Raw genomic sequence first — 21,499 nt, forward strand, 5'->3', positions numbered from 1 at the left:
TTATAAGTGACTGTCGAACATAACATTTGGGATTTTGTGACTCAAAGGCTTCTAACCGAGCTAGCAGCTGAACCAGTTTGTTAAATTGCAAAAAGTTTAATAGACATTTCTTTCAGACAGTTCTTTACATAGGTTCCATTCTCATAAGCATAGTGGTAAACCATCAATTGGGAAATTTAAAATGATAGAATTGGGACAGGTCATCCCATTCACTTACCCATTGTTTGACCTGATCACTCCTATTCTTGAATTCAGGTGAAGACGCGTTTGACAACTCCGTAGTATACTCTACATTAGTTATATGAATAGTAAGATTGTAGAGTGCGAGTGGAGCCGCTCCAGGGGAAGTGGTTGCCGCCGTGCTCTGCTCAGTCACAGTGTGTGGTTTGCTGGTCATTGTGATAGTAGGCATAGACTCTGTGCTGTTCTCAGTCACATTCTGTGGGTGGGTGGTAGTTGTCATAGTAAGCATGGACTCGGTGCTGTTCTCAGTCCCATTCTGTGGGTGGATGGTAGTTGTCATAGTAAGCATGGACTCGGTGCTGTTCTCTGTCCCATTCTGTGGGTGGATGGTAGTTGTCATAGTAAGCATGGACTCGGTGCTGTTCTCTGTCCCATTCTGTGGGTGGCTGGTCGTGGTCATAGTAAGCATGGACTCGGTGCTGTTCTCAGTCCCATTCTGTGGGTGGATGGTAGTTGTCATAGTAAGCATGGACTCGGTGCTGTTCTCTGTCCCATTCTGTGGGTGGCTGGTCGTCATAGTAAGCATTGACTCTGTGCTGTTCTCTGTCATATTGTGTGTGTGGCTGGTCATAGTAGGCATGGACTCTGTGCTGCTCTCAGTCCCATTCTGTGGGTGGCTGGTCGTGGTCATAGTAAGCATGGACTCGGTGCTGTTCTCAGTCCCATTCTGTGGGTGGCTGGTCGTGGTCATAGTAAGCATGGACTCGGTGCTGTTCTCGGTCCCATTCTGTGGGTGGCTGGTCGTGGTCATAGTAAGCATGGACTCGGTGCTGTTCTCGGTCCCATTCTGTGGGTGGATGGTCGTGGTCATAGTAAGCATGGACTCAGTGCTGTTCTCTGTCCCATTCTGTGGGTGGATGGTCGTGGTCATAGTAAGCATGGACTCGGTGCTGTTCTCTGTCCCATTCTGTGGGTGGCTGGTCGTGGTCATAGTAAGCATGGACTCGGTGCTGTTCTCTGTCCCATTCTGTGGGTGGCTGGTCGTGGTCATAGTAAGCATTGACTCTGTGCTGTTCTCCGTCATATTGTGTGTGTGGCTGGTCATAGTAGGCATGGACTCTGTGCTGTTCTCCATCCCATTGGGTGGGTGGCTGCTCGTTGTCATAGGCATGGACTCAGTGCTGTTTTCAGTCTCATTCTGTGGGTGGCTGGTTATTGCGATAGTACGCACGGACTCTGTGCTGCTCTCTGTCACAGTGTGTGATTGGCTGGTCACATTGGTAGTAGATACTTCAGTAATGGCTGTACTTGTCTGTCCACAAACACACCCTGAAAAGACAAAGTAATCTTTTTTCAATCCTGGCCTTACACAATGCGAAAAAAGTGTATATACTCTGAATTTGTTAGAGGGGCTGCACGGTAATTGATATCACAATGTCTCAAAACCAAGACAGACACACATAAATCAAACAAGGTGCATTCTGGAAGGTCTGATGCTCATCGTTAGAGATGCAGGAATCTGTAAATCAAACTGTTTTCCCCATGACCTCAATTTCAGGAAAACTGTAGGTTCTGAACAAGGTAAATGCCAGGAGCAGATGACAAAAAAATTAAAACATTAACTCACATATATAGATCCAACTTAATGTGATTGTGTCAAGGGCTAGCCTACTTACTATGACATTGTAAGAACATGTGCATCTTAACATGTCAGGGCTCAGACCACTACGTGCGGAAGTTCTCATACAGGTGAGAGAAGCACTGTCAGGTACATGATAATATGTTGCAACTCAATCCAAATGCATAGAAACATGGAAGGTGCTTGTGGAATGCATCTAATATAATAGACGCAAGAACCTCCCGAACCCACCAATACGCTCAACCTTTAAAGCAAATGTGTAAACCCATTCAGTACACAGAAATCCATGTAATAATAATATATATATACATATACATATACATACCATATGAAAAAGCACCAACAGTTAGAGACCACGCATCGTTTCAATTATATTTATTCTGCGAGGCAGCATAGCACAACTCTCTGTAGGCACAGCATAACTTGGCACCAATCTCCTTACGCCCAAAACGCGTGTCGCCCTTGTTCACAGGAATGGTCGAGTGAGGGGATGCAGCGAACGCAGGTGAGTTGTAAGTATGTCAATATAATGGACATGACGAGTGTGGGTCTCCAACTGTTGGTGCTTTTCATATGGAATATATGCGGTCTATCCTGGTTGCGGGGAACCCCCCTGCGGATGAGCAGGTCTGGTGCTAAAACAAGTGCAGCACTGAAGGAGCAACGTGTCTGTTCTGTGAGGGTGAAACGGCGTGGCACTCGACTCTGAAGTGATGTGGCAACCCACTGTGGTATTTTATTGATTTTGATGGGAGACAGCAGCGATCCTACTAAAGGTTTAACTGTGGAAAACTCCATATACCATCATGCACTGAGCGAACACGCCCTGTAGGCGGGACTTGATTCAATACACTAACAACTCACCTGTGTTCGCTGCATCCCCTCACTCGACCATTCCTGTCAACAAGGGTGACATGCCCGAAACGTGCAAGGAGATTGGTGCAAAGTAACGCTGTGCCTACGGAGAGTTGTGCAATGCTGCCTCGCAGAATAAATGTAATTGACACGATGAGTGTGGGACTCCAACTGTTGGTGCATATATCACACACACATGAAATGACAAACCAACAGATTGTAACCCTGGGGTAAAATGAATCAAGTCCAGAAAAGGACACGTTTAGGAGCTTGAAAACTCACCTCCTAATTCAGGCCTCAGGCGAGAGCTGCCTCAACTTTGAATCGCTCGACTTGGCACTCTGGCCGCTTGCCCTCCTAGATTGGTTCCTTGAACAACCAGTGTGTTCCTTCAGCTCGTCAAGTACAGGGACTGTGGGTGAGGGCACCCTAATTAGAGGGGTGCGAGATTAGGACTCGGGTCCCCGCAAGCGCTATTCCTTCGATGCCTTAGTCGAAAGGTTATACCCTCATTTGGTGAACATGGCCATCAGGAAACGTGTCACCTGGTTTCAAACAATGGCCTAGCGAAGATGTTGGAAGACATCACTAAAGACCCATTGATGGACCTATGCTAAAGGGGCTTAGGGCAAGAAGAGCTTTTGGAGAAGTCATAGAAGGGATATTAAAGGTGCGAGTCCAGAAGACACAATACAGGCTTCTGTACTGAGCAGTCAAGTAAAGAAAGGGGGGGGGGGGTCCTACTCAGACGAATGGGGGGGGGGGGGTGTTATGGCACAACGTTTAACACTCAAGTACTCAGCACGGTGGACGCTCCTAACTAAATTGGGCAGGAACCTCAGGCTCTCCGGGGCAAGTTAGCTAGGGTTTACCTCCTTCAGCATAGTCGGATATGACTAAGGACAAATGGTTCTGTTCGTATATCACACCATGCCAGCTACTGGCAAAAGGACCGACTACTGTATCTTGAGCTTATCCGTGACACGGCCATCCGCCACACTGGTTACCTCTGTCCAGCATCACTCCCTTTTGCCTACCTAGAATCCAGATCATAAACCAGTCCAGCTCTACCTCCAGTCGTGATGGGCCTTTAATATCTTGTTAGCATAAGGAACCAACTCTGTAGCCAATTTGGGTTTCTTCTCAGACACCACCGTTTGATATCGGATGGCAAATAACCACTTGGTTTGTTCTTTCACCATAGGTTTCCTCCCTCTGGTAAATTGCTTAAGAGTAAGATTAAGAGCACAGGAAGATGGCCATCGGCGTGCTATAAATGTTATGGACGTCCCGATTTACACCAATATCTCATATCAGATGCTGTGCGTGATTCGCTTCAGGTGCATGGTATCTGTGCCCAGACACTAGTCCCTTGCTCGCTGTGCCACTGGATTCAAGCTAGCCTAGAAGAGGGGCGATACTCCATAACTGGTGCCAAGATGCTTGTTGCTGGTTCCTGGAGGACCTGGCCTGGTAGTTCGGGCTGGACTGTTCCCTTGGGGGCGGAGGTTCATGACTGGTTTACATAGGACTGGGTCCAAACTGGGGTGGCGCAGTGAGCGAAAGAACAGTGGATTAAACCCAGATCTCTTAACTGGGGGTGAGTGACTGAAAGGTTTCAGCACTCAGTCCATCATCTTGCTTTTGGTATGGCATCTGCGGTCTAGGTTTGACACAGCTGTGGAACAATCATGGAAGTTGCGGTAGGCTCTAGCCCCAGATTTGGTAATTCTCCACCATAGAAGGAAATACTCGACCACAATAAGCCATAAACAATTACGAGAAGTCATGCTGGTTGAATTTGTTTGGGTGGGACTTCTCCATGGCGGTGCTTACAGCTTGGTCTCACGAGCCCAAGGATGACCTCGACTGGGGTGGAAGGTGCAGATGCTAGGGCTGAGAAGGTTTCAGTCAGGTAGCTTAATACTGAGATGGCTAAGCTACATGCGAATTAGGAGAATAGGTGCGTATATATATATATATATATATATATATATATATATATACACACACACACACACACACACACTTATATTTACAGGTTTATTTAAAATAAAAATGTTTAAATCCGACTTTGTATGTAGACATGTACATTTATAGCCACGATAAATAAAACTCGGGCCCCATACGTTCCCCGCCGCAAGAAATGTATCATCTTCTCCGCCCACGTTGCCAAGACCTCCATCTCTGCTACTTCCTGCAGCTTAAGCCAGCCTCGATGTCTGAGTTTACGGGCCCGGGAGCCCCACTCACCCTGTAGCCCCGAGATTGGGGGAGAAACAAGACCTGGAGGTCGGTAGAGGCACTCCCCCTTTGCATTGGGAGGACATTTAGCAAAGCGCCATGTAAAGATAGAATCTCCCCAGGATAATGGATTCTCTGGTCACAAGCTCGTACACAGATCCCTCGGACCCCGCCCTCACCCGGCAGCGGGAAGGGCGGGCGAGGGGTCAGGGTGCGCCCACAACACAGTTTTTAGGCGGAGGGTCCCATGTAAATACAAGGGCCCGGGGTCATCAGCTCTGTTTCACAGATGCTTTTAAAGTGGTAAAACAAGTCATTAGTCTGCTCAGAATGCGAGTCCGGGGGACATGGAAATTCGGCAGGTGAAGCTGATACGGGGGGGGCGCGGAGGAATAACCCCATTAAAAAAAAAAAATGATTAAAACGATGAAAGTGTTATATGGGACAAATTTCGCAAAAAAAAAAAATTTTGCCCGGGCTTTCACCCACATAAAAATAGCTGCAAATCAACGTGATGAACTACGCGCAATAAGCCACGTAGTGAACATGGAAAGCGCTATATAAATCTTCAACATGTCCAGATTCAAAACAAAGGTCTCCCACGCCGGCCGGTCTCGCAGCCTCACCGGGCAGGTCAGGGTAACCCAAGCAGCCGCTTGGTTTTCAAGGGCCTCGGTCAAGCGTGTCAGCCGCCGGAACTGGAGAAGGGAATGGCAGGGTGGAGACCAATCAGAGCACGTTATTGAGGAGGATAATGCAGACTCTTCCGGCTATCGATTTCCCCTTCCGGGAAAAAGAAAGGTAAATAAAAAAATAATCCTCATATGGGCACTTTGGGTGGCCCCAACCGCACAGTGCATTGCATTCTGGGAATTGCATTCTGGGAATTGAATGTAAACACGTGGTTACATGAAATCTCCAACACAGCGGTGTTTGTGTTTCGACTTAATTGCAGCACAGAGGTCTTGGTGGGTGGGCACGTGGGTCTCCAGGAAGCAACCCGTGTAAGCCCAATTCTTAAATGTGATTACGTTTCGCTCACTTGCACTAATGCCCATTTGCCACTATCCTTGGTAATCCTGAACACAACTGACAGGTGCATTTTCTACAACTCCCCTGTAGTGCATCTGGACACGACATAGTTGAAGCGCTTTAAGAAGCGCTATACGAGTCCCGATGCAATGTAGCATTCCCTACCGTTCCTGACAGCCCAGCTACAGAAGTCTACCCATTTCCCTTCATACATCGCATGCCACACTTACACTGGGCACTTAAACAGACAAAACCCCCTGGGCACACTGCCTGCCCACCGTCCTGTGGTTCATCTAGTTACAGAGCAGCAGGCCAAGAATTCTCCCCGTATGCCCCCCTTCATTGACAAGACCATGAGGTCTCCGGCTGGACATTGCAGCTTTTTCTTCCCCAGAACCCATGTTCCACTGTGCCCACCAGCAGAATAGTATTCCTGGCAGATACGCCCATTTTATACCAGACAGTACCCATACTGCCTCAGTGCCCACGGGGGGGGGGCATCACAAAGACCCTTGCCTGGGGCACTGCATGTAGTTTTTCATATAATCAAATATCGAATGCAGGTCTTCTAAATTCAACCACCAATTTGGAAGATGGCTCCTCCTACAGCCCATTGTTTTAATACAGCATAAAAAAGAAATTTGAAGCAGTTCATCCGGGTCCACTCACGTTTGGTTACTGGGCAGCTCCCCGTGGTAACGGACACTGTACTTGTCCCGAGTTTTTAAATAACTAAACAATGCATTCTGGGAGTAGTAGGCCTGGGTCACTTCCATTGATCCAATCGAACGAACACATTTAATACGATGTGATAATTTTGTTTAAGTAGTTCAGGTCATGGGACTTGTTCCGTCACCTGGCACGGATGGAGTCAATCTGACCTACACTGGACACCCATGCCCAGAGGTGCCCATGGCCAGGGACATCTTAAGGATTTTGGGGGCCCTGGGCCAATCATATTTTGGGGGCCCCTGTTCAGAACAACTTTGAATTTATGAACTAATTTGATCCCATGTTTCCGCTTCCTCAGCTGTATTAGCGATCCAGTTTGCATCATAGGCATTAGCCTATATATTTCCGATGCAAACGGACGCATACAGCTGACAGCAGTAGGATTTAGTGTTTCATGCCCTGCTACTAGGTTTTAAATACTTTTAAATTGTATATGTGTGGCTGAATTACTCTGTGCTTTTTAACAATTTCTCCTTCCTATGTGCACTTGCACTTTACATGATTCTGCTTGCCTACACCTCCTTAGCTGCTCCGATTCGCATCTTGCTTTTCCTCCAGTCCTAATCCGCCGCGGCTGATACGCCGATTGTGAGGAGGGCTGTACTATCGTGCTCTTCACTTCCGCCCACGCAGTTCCTACTTCCTCAGCTGTGTTAGCGATCCACTTTGCATCATAGGCATTAGCCTATATATTACCAATGCAAATGGACGGCCATGTTGCCCAGTTTCCCTCCGGTAAGTTTCTTCCACTATATTACAATAGGGAAAAACTGCTTAGCCTTAGGCGGCTAACCTTATGTCAGTGTACACCGGCTGATCCGAGCTTGGAGGTAGACGTTCGATGCAATAAGTGCAACTGTTCTCTCCTCTAGACCAGGAAACACGCACCCAAGATCATCCCATACAACAGTAAGTGTAAAAACAATAAGAAAACAGAGGACTTAAAGGCCACCCTTTTAAATTGTCGCTCTATGCAAATGCATGAACCACACATTTATGACCTACTTTTAGAATAACAGCCTGATCTTTTATTTCTCACTGAGACCTGGCTGTCTGAAGCCTCCAATCCTACTATCACCTCGGGTTATAAAATCCTTAGGAGGGACCGACCGAGTGGGAAGGGGGGCGGTGTCGCCATCATTTTCAATCAAAAACTAGACTGCTCTCCCATCCTGATGGAAAACATCGAGGACGCAGAGTCCTCAGGCTTCCACTGTACCTTATCCCCCCATCATAGCATAGCTGGTTTTCTGATTTACAGACCTCCCGGTGCATTTGAAAATGTTATTACCACGTTTAATACAGCCACCACCTCCCTGGGCTTAAAATACAACAACTGCCTTATTCTGGGAGATTTAATATACAAATGGACAATGGAAAAGACCCTCAAACAATTTCCTTGTTGGAGACGCTGCAGGCCAGCAACATGCTTCCTCTATTTCTTCGGCCACCCATGAGAAGGGCCATACCCTAGACCAAATCTTTCACAACTTTGATATATCAGTAAGCCTACCTCTTCCCATTACCTGGTCTGACCACCTCCTATTAAAATTAGTTATTCCCAACTCTGCCACAGCCCCTTTGACTACCTCAGGGGAGAGGGTCCCTAATTACAGGACGTTCCATAAAATATCCATCCCAATGTTAGCAGACACCCTTGGTCGTTCCTCACTGGAGCTGTCTGGCTGCCCCGACTCGGACGCCCTCGCAATAGATTCATGGCTCCGAACCAACATTGGTGCAGCGGTACCAGTTGTTTCCTGCTTCTCAAAGAGGTCGGCCCCACCAGCTCCATGGTTTAACGGTTCCCTCAGATCTAGCAAAGAAATTGTAAAAAAATATAAAGGAAATGGCGTAAATCCTATCTACCTGAGAACAGGAAGGTGTATAAAGACACCTTAAAAGCTCATTACATTCTCGTGAAGGCAGCCAACAAACACTTCTTTCAAACCAAGATAGAAAATGCTCAAAATAAGTGTAAGGAAATCTTTAGCATGGTTAAATCCTTTACCCCGTGAAAGCCGGCACAAAGGAAGGGCCATGATCGCAAGAATGGTCTAAGCAAATAGCTCAATTCTTCCACAAAACGATCTCCGTGATCCAACAAGCCTTCACTAACATCTCAGAGGAAGAACTGACCTTCTACCTTAGTTCTAATAGCAAATTTCTCCTCTTGGATCCTCCATAATTACTAACTTTCCCTGAGTTTCAGCTTGAAGAGTCACTGACCCTTCTCCAAAGCATTAAGTCTGGCTCTCCTACCGACCCATGTCTAGCGAATATCCTCAATCTATTAGCTCCCACAATAAACCCCACAGTAAACCAGCTCTTTAATGCTTCCCTCTCCTCGGGCAACATGCCGAAATTATGGAAGAATGCTAAGATTCGTCCTCTGATAAAAAAGGCTAACGCCAAACCGACGGACCCTCCCAACTACAGGCCAATCTCCCTTTTTCATGCCCTGTCCAAAGTATTAGAGAAGCATGTAAACAAGGCCCTCCAAAAACGCATTGAAGATGGGAAGCTCCTTCGTGAGTTCCAATCCAGTTTTAGGGTTAACTAAAGTACGGAGTCTGCTCTGCTGGAAGTGACTAAATTTCTCAAGGGTAAGCTGGACCAGGGAGGCTATGCTGTTCTGATACTGCTCGATCTGTCGGCGGCCTTCGATACGGTCCCACATGAGTGGCTCCTGGAGAGACTTGCTAACATCGGCCGGGGGGGGGGGGGCACCTTAACATGGATGTCATCCTTCTTGGCAAATAGATCTCAGGACATCTGGCTCCCCCCTTTCTCATACCCTGTTCGGGCCATGAATGTAGGTGTCCCTCAGGGCTTCATTCTCAGTCATACCCTTTTTAATATATATCTATCCCCTTGCATTTCTGGTAGAGGGAGAGGACGTCAAACTTGTTTCCTATGCTGATGACACTCAGCTGATTTTTACATGTGAAAAAGGAACCAACTTTGACGGGGCAATGATTAGGTCTTGCCCCACAAAGGTTTTTAACTGGCTTAAGACCAATCAGCTGAAGTGCAATCCTGACCAAACTGAAGTTATTTTCTTTGGTAATCCCGAAACGCCTGACTGGAGCTCTTGGTGGTCAAAAGATCTGCCGCCCCCACCCACGGAAAAGGAGAAAGTAAAAAACTTAGGAATTGTCATTGACAAGACACTCTCCATGCGCTTTCAAATCTAAAATCTAACTGGTGCTTGCTTTGGCATACTCCGGATGCTAAAAATATTCCTGCCACTGTTACCATTCGAGAGTAGAAAGATCGTGATGCGGGCTCTGCTGACATCAAAGCTTATCTATGTCAACAGCTTGTACCTCGGTCTTCCCATATCCCTTATCCAGCTCCTACAAGTGGTACAAAACGCGGCAGCCAGAGCCATCCTGAGACCTAAACCCAGATCTAGTATGACACATATTCTTAAGTCTCTACACTGGTTCTGCATAAAAGAACGGATCAACTTCAAGGCGATGACCATCTCCCTTAAAGCTTTCCACGGCTTAGGAGCCGGCTACCTAAATAAGCGCGTTAATCGCTACACAACATCTAGACCCCTAAGATCTTCCAATGTCAACCTGGCACCATCGTGCCTAAAATATGCCGTGCCCGCACTGGAGGCAGATCCCTCGGCTTTCTAGGTGCAACATTGTGGAACAGACTCCCTGAGTCTCTGAGACTAACCATAGACCTATCTCTTTCAGGAAGAACTTAAAAACCTGGCTTTTTAATAACTGATGGGTCTTTTACGCACGTATTCCTCTCGCTGTCACGCGCCAGGACAATCTAGTATGAGTGGCTGCGTGCTTTATTAAATACACTATTTCATTTCATTAGGTCCCTGGCAGTGCAATGGAACACTCGTCCAAATTCTAAGGGCTTTATTTATGAGGCCTTGCTTAAATTTTATGCCGCAGGTGCATCACTTTTTTATGACGCACTGGCAGCGTAAAAAATGTGCCATGTTGTGCCCTATTTACAAAGTGCTGAGTCCTGGGCTCACTATGCCACTGGAATCAAGCTATCCTGGCTGAAGAGGGGTGAAACCCCGAAACCGGTCCTAGGATGCTTGTTTCCGGTCCAGGGAGGACCTGGCTTGGCAGTTCGGGCTGGACTGTTCCCATGAGACACAGGGTCAAGACTGATTTGCATATAGCCAGGTCTAAACTGGGGTGGCATGGTGAGCAAAAGAATGATGGATTTAACCCAGATCTCTTGACTGGGGGTGAATGTTTTGATTTGTTCTGCATTCCGTCCATCTATTGTGTGTTTTTTGCTTTCTCGCCCTAAGTGCGCCAGGTATGCTTAGACGTGAGTCCTGGGCTCACTATGCCACTGGAATCAAGCTATCCTGGCTGAAGAGGGGTGAAACCCCGAAACCGGTCCTAGGATGCTTGTTTCCGGTCCAGGGAGGACCTGGCTTGGCAGTTCGGGCTGGACTGTTCCTATGAGGCACAGGGTCAAGACTGATTTGCAAATAGTCAGGTCTAAACTGGGGTGGCATGGTGAGCAAAAGAATGATGGATTTAACCCAGATCTCTTGACTGGGGGTGAATGTTTTGATTTGTTCTGCATTCCGTCCATCCATTGTGTGTTTTTTGCTATTTACAAAGTGACGCATCTAGGCAGATGCGTCACTTTGTAAACCCATGCACCACATTATACCTGTGCCAAGTATAATGTATGCAGGGTGGGTGTTCCCCCGCAAAAAGACCCTTTGAAGTGGCGCATTAAAATCCATGAGAAATCAGTGCGCCACTTCTAGGACGCCATTGCGTCAATATCTTACACCTGCCTCACAGCAGGCGTAAGACTGATGCAGGCCCTTTCACATGGGGCTTGCCACATGTGAAAGGACACATTGCTGGAGTTGCGTCTATTTTCGGACCCCAGCAATGCATCACTTTTGCGCCTACAGATACGTCAGAAATACTGAAGTATCTGTAATCCTTGCGACATGATGCATCATGCAGTAAATATCCATCATGTCGCAAGGAGGGCGCACTAAGAAGTGGCGCATCCCTGTTTTCACACAGCAATGCATCACTTCTCATAAATAAGGCCCTAACTGTGTTTATATCTACTATTCAGGGATAGTTATGTGTTTTCAATATTGTAGCACAGCAGCAGCTCACCAATATTACTGCAAATAATCTCTGTGACGCTCTCCCATTTCTCAGATGTTAGGCCCTGTTTTGATCTGAAAGAAACTTTTTTTATGTATATTGCATGAAACATAAACACAACATTTCTCTGCAAAATGGCTGTACTAGACTCTCACAAATCAGGTACATAAAAAATAAATTAAAGGAAAATAGTATTTCAATCAATCTGTTTAAGAAATAGTCAAGTTCATTAGGGCAAAACTCTGGAGAATGGAGCTGTCAGGGGGCCCCCTGAAAGGCTGGGGCCCTGGGCCAGAGCCCACTTTGCCCCTGCATTAAAACGTCTCTGCCCATGGCGACCAAAGTATTCCTGAGAAAGGTTGGGGTGGAGGACTATTAAAAAAACAAAACGCTAACTCTACTAGAACGTTATATTCCCAGCATCAAAAATGTGCATTTACAATCCATAGAAGGCGCCCATATCTGTGCGAGACGCAAATGCTCAAATGTAATTTGTAGACCTATGACAACTAGCGTTTTTTTTCTTTTAAAGAATAGTTATTAAAAACTCAATAGCCCTCATTACGAGTTGCATGTAAATATGGGTTACAAACTGGGCTTCAATTGCCATCCCTGCGCACACAGTGCTGACATTTAATCGGAGGACGCCATCTTAAAAACGCGCTTATCACTGTTTACAAAATATTCAGAGGAACTCTTTGGACTTCTAATGGAAGTTTCCATTATACCGCCCTCCATTTTGTTCCAGTTTGTCCAGCGCCACTCTAAGGGCCGGCATGTATTTTGCCCGGGACAAAACCGCTTGGGTCTGTGGAAAATGCATATTCGAGTGATAGTGGAAGGGCAAACATCTCACCTGTTTGCCTGCTTATGCGGCATGCAAATACTGCGGGCCGAGCTGGGAAAAAGAGCTGCCCCCCACCCCGGAGCAAGGAGGCATGGAAATCAGTCAAGCGCTTGACGCCACCAGGCACTGACGGATAATAAGGCCTGTGGCGGAAAGAGTTTTAGGGAAATGAGAGCACGCTAAAGATTTTTACTGATGCGAAGGGCAGCGCACTTGTGCGACGGACGAGGTACAGTCCCCCCACACGCAGCGCTTAATTTGTGAAATAAAGAGTGCCGGTGACCAACGCTCTGCTTAGAAACCTTGCGGCTGATTGAGTTAAACCTCGGCGCGCCGAACAGCGAGACTGGTTGTCTTATCCACTGCCAGACACTCCCTGCCCAGTTTTCTTGCACTTGCAGGTTCCTGCTTTCTGTTCCTGCCGGTCTTGCCGTCTTTTTTCTTCTCCGTCTTTCCACTCGGTTTTGTTTCCCTCTCTTGCACTCAGCAAATATCTGATGTGGAAAAAAACCAAGTTCTGTGTTCAAATAAAAAACACTTTCCACAGGGTAGGCATAATTCCCGTCACTGCACAACTAGAAGTAACCATATACTGGTGTTGCCCTGAAATATGTCCAGGGACATATCTTCACCTTTGAACAAGTCCCTAATGCAACAGAGGGGCCCCGCACGACGGTAGAGATCCAGGCCCCACAAAACATTGTGAGAGGCTTGGGCCCAGGTCTGGATTTGCCCACAAGAGGTCAAACCAAGCCTGAACGCTACTTCAAAGCAAGATAGACTGTTTCAGCCTTACCCAGCTTCCTAGAGTAGCAATATCCAAATAACTGACTAACATATCCACCCCTCAAATTACTTTCATATTTCACCATACTAATTCACCACTAATCCTTTATGGGTTTCGGAGCAGCGTGCTACTTGCCAAAAAAGCGCTTTGATGCCTCGTCAGTGGTAGTAAGCACTATATAAATGCAATTACAATACAATTGGGGGGGGGGGGGGGGTCGTATTTGTATGCTGCAGTTTCCTACCCAGCAAGGACAATTATTAATTTGTGTTCTCACCCCATAATCACTCTTGCTACTGTAGGATCTATAATTGAACCGAGGCTGCATGAGGTCAGTCAGTCATAGGAGGCGGCAGCAGCCATCTCTTTGGTGTTTAGCGACCTTGCGAGTCACGGGGTCCTTGCTCCGAGTGACTTGCAGCAGGAATTATGGGGCTACTCTGGTTTGAACTGGCCAGCAGGAGAACAACTCACTGCCAACAAAATCCAGAGTGACTTAGGCGCGTGTTACCCGATCCGGGGTCTGCGTAGGTATCTGCCAACCGTATGGTTTTGTCAGTCGTGACAGGAGTGGCATTATATGCTGGCACAGATGTGTGGCATAGTACATTGTGGGCTTGATGTGTGTTGTTGCACTGTATTCACCACAATGCATCTGGGTGAATGGTATGCTAGGCAGTGTACTTCCGTTCGCCCCACCTGTGATTGGCTCACCGCAGTTTTTGGCTGATGAGCTCATTGGTAGACACCACACTTCCTCCTGAGCCACTCCTTTATCCTTTTTGGCCAGTGAATGCTCCTGACCAGTTAACCGGCTCTTCGAGCGTGCAGAAACATGTCAGCACTTTCAAAGGATGATGGGGCCGTGGTACCCCATAACATCCAGAAATGTGTTTATTCACAGTAGGTCATACCTTAGGTAGCACATAAAAAAGGATATAGCTGGGGTATACCTCAAAGTATTTTTAACTTAAACTGGATCTCTGTAATATCCAGGAAAAGAATAGATCTTAAGATCTCTCCCATTAAATGGGGTGGAGTCGGTCATGGTAGTACCATCTTACCAGGGTGGGATGAGGTACCCAACAGTGAAGGCATGCCACATTACCTGGGTGAGACCACCTCACCCCAAAAACTATTTTTGATCCAAAGGGGGTCCTGAACCTTGGGGAGAAGTATTTAGGAATAGTACTTAGCGCCAACAGATTCCCCACACTTGTGATGTATGAGCTCACTGGATACACCTGTTCTACGGGAGTTATACAAAAACTCAAGACTCTGCAGCATTGCCAAGAACCCCAAATTTAGGGAGATTCTCCTTACTTAAGAAAGGAAAATATCCTGAAACAAGTCTAGAGATACCCAGCACTGGTTGCAACAACGGCGAGTACGATAGACTCAACTGAAGTGAGTTATCATGCACTCCGTTTACCATAATGCATCGGGGCTAATTGTGTACCGGTATGCCAGGCACTGTGTTCCCTCCACCCTTTGAGATGGGGCATTGACTACGTAAGACGATGTGTTAAGACTGGGCGGCGGGGATCTGGTTGGAAACCACCCAAGACAGGCAAGACACCAGATGAGAAGCTTGTGACTTCTAGCTGGTCATAGGGGCGTTGGATCCTTGCGGATGACCAGCGAGTGCCCTCTCAGTTCAACGGTTCAATTACCCATTTCAGGTCTGAGGGGACATATTTCCTCACATCTATCCGGTGATAAATCTGTTGTAATAGACTGAAAGAAAAAGAATTCCAGACAGTCAAACTTGCCTTTCTGTAAATTCGAGTTATGGTGTAACCCAGGAGCATGGGCACCTGCTGCACAGTGTACCAGGGTCGAATGTGGGCAGAAAGGAGGCCTGGCACCAAAATAAAAAGTTGCCCCCATTAAGCGAATCAGCATCACTTAAGAATATTCTTATGCATACATCCCTGCTCCATCACCATTTACCCCACTTGTACTGGACAGAGAAAATACACTCACCCAGTGCTTAATTTGAGTCGGTGGGACCCAGCGGAACTCATTTTTGGGGACCAGCATTAGACATTTCCCAAGAGCAAGAGACGGAAAATAAAGTGTCTGGGGTAGATTCAAGACTATGCCGCTTTGGTATTGGGCGCGCCAACATTTAATTGCACCGGCCGCAGGCTTCTGAGCAGAGCTTTGGACTCCGGCAAAAATTAAGCACGGCACCCATCCATGAAACTCAGCACATAACTTCTAAGACCAAATTTATTGTATCGTGACAATAACTTACAAAAACCACTTCTAAGCTACACATTAAACATACTCTCGACTAAACACAGACCAAAACGACAAACTCACAATTGTTTGATGGGATAATCAGGTCGGCATAAAGACCCAACTAGAAATGTGCTAGGAGGCCATTAACAGTGGTGAGCTCTACATATAAACTTTTTTTTTTAACACAAGGCAGAAACTGTGAGGGTGCAGCACGATCTCTAAAAATGAATATATAAAATAAAAATCTGAATATGGCTAAATCAACTTCCTAACAATTAGTAAGATCTAAACAGACATTTTAGAAATAGCCAAATGTTGACCATTGTCATAATGTCAGCCATGCGGAACTTCCAAACTACGAATCGCAAGAAAGCAGCAATTACCAGCCTGCGCCCATATCCGTTGCCACGCCCTGGGAAGGAACGTGGTACATAGCAGACACCTTTAACATAGTAGAAATATATATTGGACGAGGACCCCAAACAGAAGACCCTTTATTTTTTAACCTACAAAAACCTCAACTCAAAACAATGCGCCAACCACCACCATGTGGGAAAATTCCTTTGAAGAATCCGGCCAGTATTGCCAAGAAAATGAAAGCGTGTAGAAACGTTTCAGCATGGGTCAGTTAGCCGCCAATCACAAGACAGATAAAATACTACAACATACAGACTCGTGACCCCGAGTTCAACTGAACCCACAGAAGATGGACCTCTCAAATAAGAATCCAGGGTCCAATATGGACTTAAAATCAAACACTCATTTACTCACAGAAAAATCCAATATTGATCCAAGACCAAAAAGCAAAATCCGCTGTTGCCAATTTACTCAGAACTCTAGCGAGGGGGCCAGGCCAGTTAAACAGGTTCCTGTGCCCACGGATTCCTAGTGGTACCGTGGGAGTTTTATGTTTTTTAGGGAGAGCAGTGCGCTCGCTAAAAATAAGCTTCATGACACTAAAGGGACATTTTCAGAAATATTGCTGCCGTTCTCAAAGTTTCGCCCAGGCAGCTGCGCCTGGTAGGGCTGGGGTAAAGCCAGTCACGTCGTGGGCATGGATGGCATCTGACTGAGTTGGTTTGGTGCCTGGACTGCCGGCCTCAAGAGCACCGCGCGCCACTAGACTTGGGTGAGTATCTGGGCCCCCCCATGTAGCGCCTCGAAGCTTGTAGTCTCGCCTCACTGGCTATCCAGGTGAACGGCCACTGGAAATTCATTGTACAGTGTGGCGGTAACGGCTCTGTTTGTATGGAAGACGCACGATGAGTGCTGGGGGGGGGGGGGGGGATACATGCCAGGCACTTGACAATAGAAGAGTGAAACCAGGTGTACCTGGTTTGGGGGTGGGGGGCATTTGCCCCTCGCACACATGTTAACAGAGTAAGCAATTACAGATGGGCAAGCCGACACTGCCCGCGAAAAGTGGCAGCTGTCCTCTAGTGCCAAGTATGCATATAGAGAGAAACGGCGGGCGCCGTGCCAAGGGGGTCTGCCCATTGCCAGCCTGGCCCCTACCCTCCTTAAGTAGGATCCGCATCTTGGCGGGAAGCTTTGGGGTACACAGCAGGCTCCCCACTTAACCCCCACCGGGACACGTACCCCACCGCCCGCTAGGGTTCCCAAAGCGCGCGCTGTGTGCCCAGTATGGCCCCAAGGGGCAGCGGCGGAGCCGAGTTAATCATTAAACTATTAACAGGGGCCGCAGGGAGTGGTCACTGAGGCGGGCAGACGAGAGGGCCGCAGGGAGGGGTCACTGAGGCGGACAGAACAGAGGCCGCAGGGGGAGAGAGAGGTCAGTTAGGCGGACAGAACAGGGAGCGGTCAGGTGGATAGACTCGTCATAGGACCCAATACGGAACATTCAAGAGCGCCAAGAAGCCGAACTAAACACTTAAAAAGAAGCGACAATTCTTTGTGCACTTAGTCGATAAACCAGGGTAGCTCGGACCCGAGATCTCGAAAACCGTAAGATTACAAACATTGCCGACAATCCCAAGGGGTCAAATGAAAGAGCCAGGCAGCGAGTAACAGTCCCCGGTTCAAGCACCATCAGGCAGGGGGCGCCACATCACATATGAAGTGTGCCAACGTGGAGCAAAACGAGTTGGCGCCGCGAGTAATAGGTTGGAGAGAGAAAGGCAGGAGAGGGGAGACATTACTAACGGTTGGCAGAGCAAATTTAGGGAGAAGAGGAACAAAATAATCGGGGGGGGGGGGGGGGGGGGGGGGGTATTAAAGTAAAAAGAGCGGAAACTACCGGAATACATGTACTTCGAGGCGAAGGGAAAAGATCAGAAGTGAGAAGGAATAACAGATATATAAATCCCACAAAAATAATTAAATGGACGAATAAAGGAGAAAAACATAATAAATACTAGCTATCGGAGAATATGAGGGGGGAGACAGAAGCAGTTCTCGTGGAAGGAGAAAAGTGGGGGGGGGGGGTGGTGCTGACAAGGAGGCATAAATGTGCTTTTTCATTAAAATTGACATGGATCACATCCATCGCCTTGCCATAGAAAGGCTCTTATGCATTCACGCTCTCCCCAAAAATGCAGCCCCCCGAAAGTGTGTCGAGAAAAATCGGCACTAACAGCTACGTCACTCACCCAAACTGAGCAGAACCAGGAGCACTAAATGGGCCAATCGCGGCCTTCGAGGCGCCATCCTCAGGAGTTGCAGGTGGTACCCCGATGTCCTCTGCTTGCGGTACAATCGGAGCAGTCTGTTGCGATCCCCGAAGCTCTCTCCTTGGGGTACAGCCGATCCCCGAAGCTCTCTCCTTGGGGTACAGCCGATCCCAGAAGCTGTCTCTCCTTAGGGTACAGACGGTCCCGCGGATGTGCGCGCCTTGAAGTCCAAGCAGTGACCGCTGAAAGTCAATGAATCCCCCCCAAATAATGCCGACAGCGATCTGAATTATGGGGTCTTTTCTTTCTGGATCTACAGACGCTCAAGTATCCGTTATATTCCGGCAGCCGTTGGCCTCAGATCCTGACCCTCGAATGGCCCCTCCCGCCCCAAGACTCCTTTATACGACCCACCTGGCGATGCACCTTACCTGAGGAGGAGGGGGTTGGCCCCGCCCCTAGTCCCACCCCTGGAGCGCTCTGATTGGCTGGCATAGAGCGGGCGTGTGCGACACCTGTGCTTCTTTTCTGGGGAGCGAATGAAGGGAAAGCTTCACCGATACACGTATGTGTGTATGTTTGTGCACGTGTGTTCTTTGGAGGTGACGGGCGAGGGCATATCTGAGCGGTGCTATTTTTAGACCACTTGGTTGGGACACGCTTTGCCGGTCAGTGCATGCCACGGCTGTGCTATCTGAAGAATGATACTGCTATGCTATCCCATAATACATATAAACATACTCTTTGGTGTGTTTTAAGATTAGTTGGGACGTCGTGTTGATGTTAAAAAAAATCCCGCGTGTCCTTGCGGTTTTTTTGACAGAAGAAGTGCTGTCCGCGTCAAAAAGTACAGCAAACCTGCAGATAAGGGGCAGAATTGTACGACTGGAAGCGCAGCCGCCCCGCTGAGACTTGTCAGTACTAAAGAACCACAGTTACACCCAGGGTCTGGCCCGGGGAGGGAACTAGAGGCGTTAGGGCACTAGAGAACGGTCAGCCTCCAACCAAAGCTATGAACCACAGAAAGGACCGTCCCTAGTCAGTATTATCCATGAAAAGGAACATTAGCAGCGCCTAGAAGCTCCCGTGCTTCCAATAACAGCACTGCTGTTTCAATAACCTCCTGCTGACAAGTGTCAGTGCTGACCCACCAATAAAAAGGCCTGTCAGCCGAAGCATAAGTGCCCCCCACAACCAGTGGTCGAAGAGGGGGAAAAAAAGTAGGGGAACTGTGGGCGGAGAATCGGAGGGCGGGAATAACCCAAGAATTAGGTCAGTGGGCCGAGTCAGAGGTGTGGCCAGAAAGAGCAACACATCCCAATTTGTATTATTTGTGTGGCATTTTACTGGCTAGTTGTAGCTTATTACGTTAATTCAACCTATGGATACACATGTTTATTTAAGGGTTAATATGATTTATTGACATTAAAATACATTCACAAAGTGGGATATGTTTCCAATCACAGAATATCCCAAATACGCTTAAAAGTGGAATCACAGGCCATTTGTCTCCGAGCCATGGTGTTTCTGTCATCAGCACTTCTCCCTTTTTGCACAAGAGCAGTTCAAACATGAATGGCAAAATATCCTAGTTCGCAAATGTTTTCCACATGACTATGGCTGTGCCGTATTTGCCACATAATACATAATCTGCAGCATAATCTGCTGATTTATACCTATAAATTGTTTGTAGCTCAAACGGATCAACAATTACTAAAAAAAATTGACTTGTGTTACTGCAAAGTGGATGGCCATTTGCAAAGGTCAACTGGTCACCTTTCTCACTGCTGCATATATATGTTACACTGGTACTAATCAGGGAAAATCTTTGCAGAGACTGTTAGTATGTGTAAGAATGTCAAAATAAAGCATCAGAAAATTTACAGCATTACGCTGCAGTCTATTTTTTGCTGCAAAATTTAGTCAACACTGCAGCATGATTTTGTCCTCCATTGCTGCATAATTCCATTGGCCCCAAAGCAGGCAGCACATGTTAAAAGTGCTTGTGCGTGAAGCAGGGAGACCGTGAAGTTTGCGAACTTAGTTTGGTGTACTTGCAAACCCTGCATTGTCGATCCATGGTGAGTTGCAGCTACTACTGCTAAAATGAGGCCAACGGAGGTATCAATGGATGAGACGGACTGGCCTCAAGGATCTTGTGATCTCAGTGACCGATTCACTGTCACTCCAGGGTGTGCTGCGTCGTAGGCCTGCCAGCAAGACTGGTGGTGAACTTCAGTATCGATTGTGGTGGACAGGACTTAAACGTTAACCCACACTTGACACCGCTAGGGTCCACCTGCTGGTGCAAAGACACCCGGGCTTCTAAGGTCTAGTGGGGCCTTCTAAGGTCTAGCATGGGAATGTGCTCCCTCAGGAAAGTGGTCTAGTAAACTCGTCATGAAGGCTGAACCTGGTTCCTCAGTTCCAAATTCGACACCTCTGGCCATAGTGCTATATCCTCTCCCCCACTGAACACCATACTGCCCCACTGAGAGAATCATGTACTGCCGTCAGCTGCACCCAGTTGTGCCCCGCTATAAACACCTGGATGCAACACAATTCAAATGATGCACTAGACAATAGTAATATGCTGCCAGAAAAAAAACATAACATCCTGGAAAAAGCAAACACTCATAGGGAATGAAAAATGAAGTAAAGCATGTGAAATGTAAGCTGAAACAACATGGTTTCCTTAACGCTTTTACACTCACTGTTCAGAAATCAATGAGTGTTTAGCCTGAAAAGTTAAGGAAGGGATTACAGGGCCCGAAAAGGACCAGTTTCAATGTCCATTGCTTATATCCTTACAAAACGTTAACAGTATGGATTAAAAAGACCACATTCATGAATAGAGAGCAGCAGTACACACTTTATACACAAAAATAAGGAATACAGCTGACAATAATCATATTAAATGTTTTACAATCGACCCATCAACCAGGTATTGCAGTACCTCCAGGAATGGCGCTCTTCCTCACCTGGGAAAACAACGCTGTTCAAAGAAAGAGCAGAAAACGAAAGTAGTGCTTCACTGGCAAACTCTGTAAATTGGCACTAATGTGTGTGGTTGTCAATAACACCATTCTGGCCACTTTGTGACCACTCTGTCTAGCTTTATTTAGTTAGCTAGTTATTTTTCATCTTTTGAACTCTTTTTTCTCTCGT

General features: G+C 47.2%; 1 protein-coding gene across 1 annotated transcript in view; it reads right to left on the bottom strand.

The window, feature by feature from the left end:
• Positions 1-18,769, bottom strand: part of MUC1 (mucin 1, cell surface associated) — a 39,383-nt gene extending 20,614 nt beyond the window's left edge. The window contains exons 1-2 of the mRNA XM_085639264.1: positions 18,311-18,769; positions 218-1,512 (exon numbers count right to left, since the gene is read on the bottom strand). Of these exons, the coding sequence (XP_085495390.1) occupies positions 218-1,512; positions 18,311-18,368 (1,353 nt within the window). The 5' untranslated portion in view covers positions 18,369-18,769. The remainder of the gene's footprint in view (positions 1-217; positions 1,513-18,310) is intronic.
• Between the last annotated feature and the right edge of the window lie 2,730 nt (positions 18,770-21,499).

Source organism: Triturus cristatus, chromosome 12, assembly GCF_964204655.1.
Source record: "Triturus cristatus chromosome 12, aTriCri1.1, whole genome shotgun sequence".
Lineage (NCBI taxonomy): Eukaryota > Metazoa > Chordata > Amphibia > Caudata > Salamandridae > Triturus > Triturus cristatus.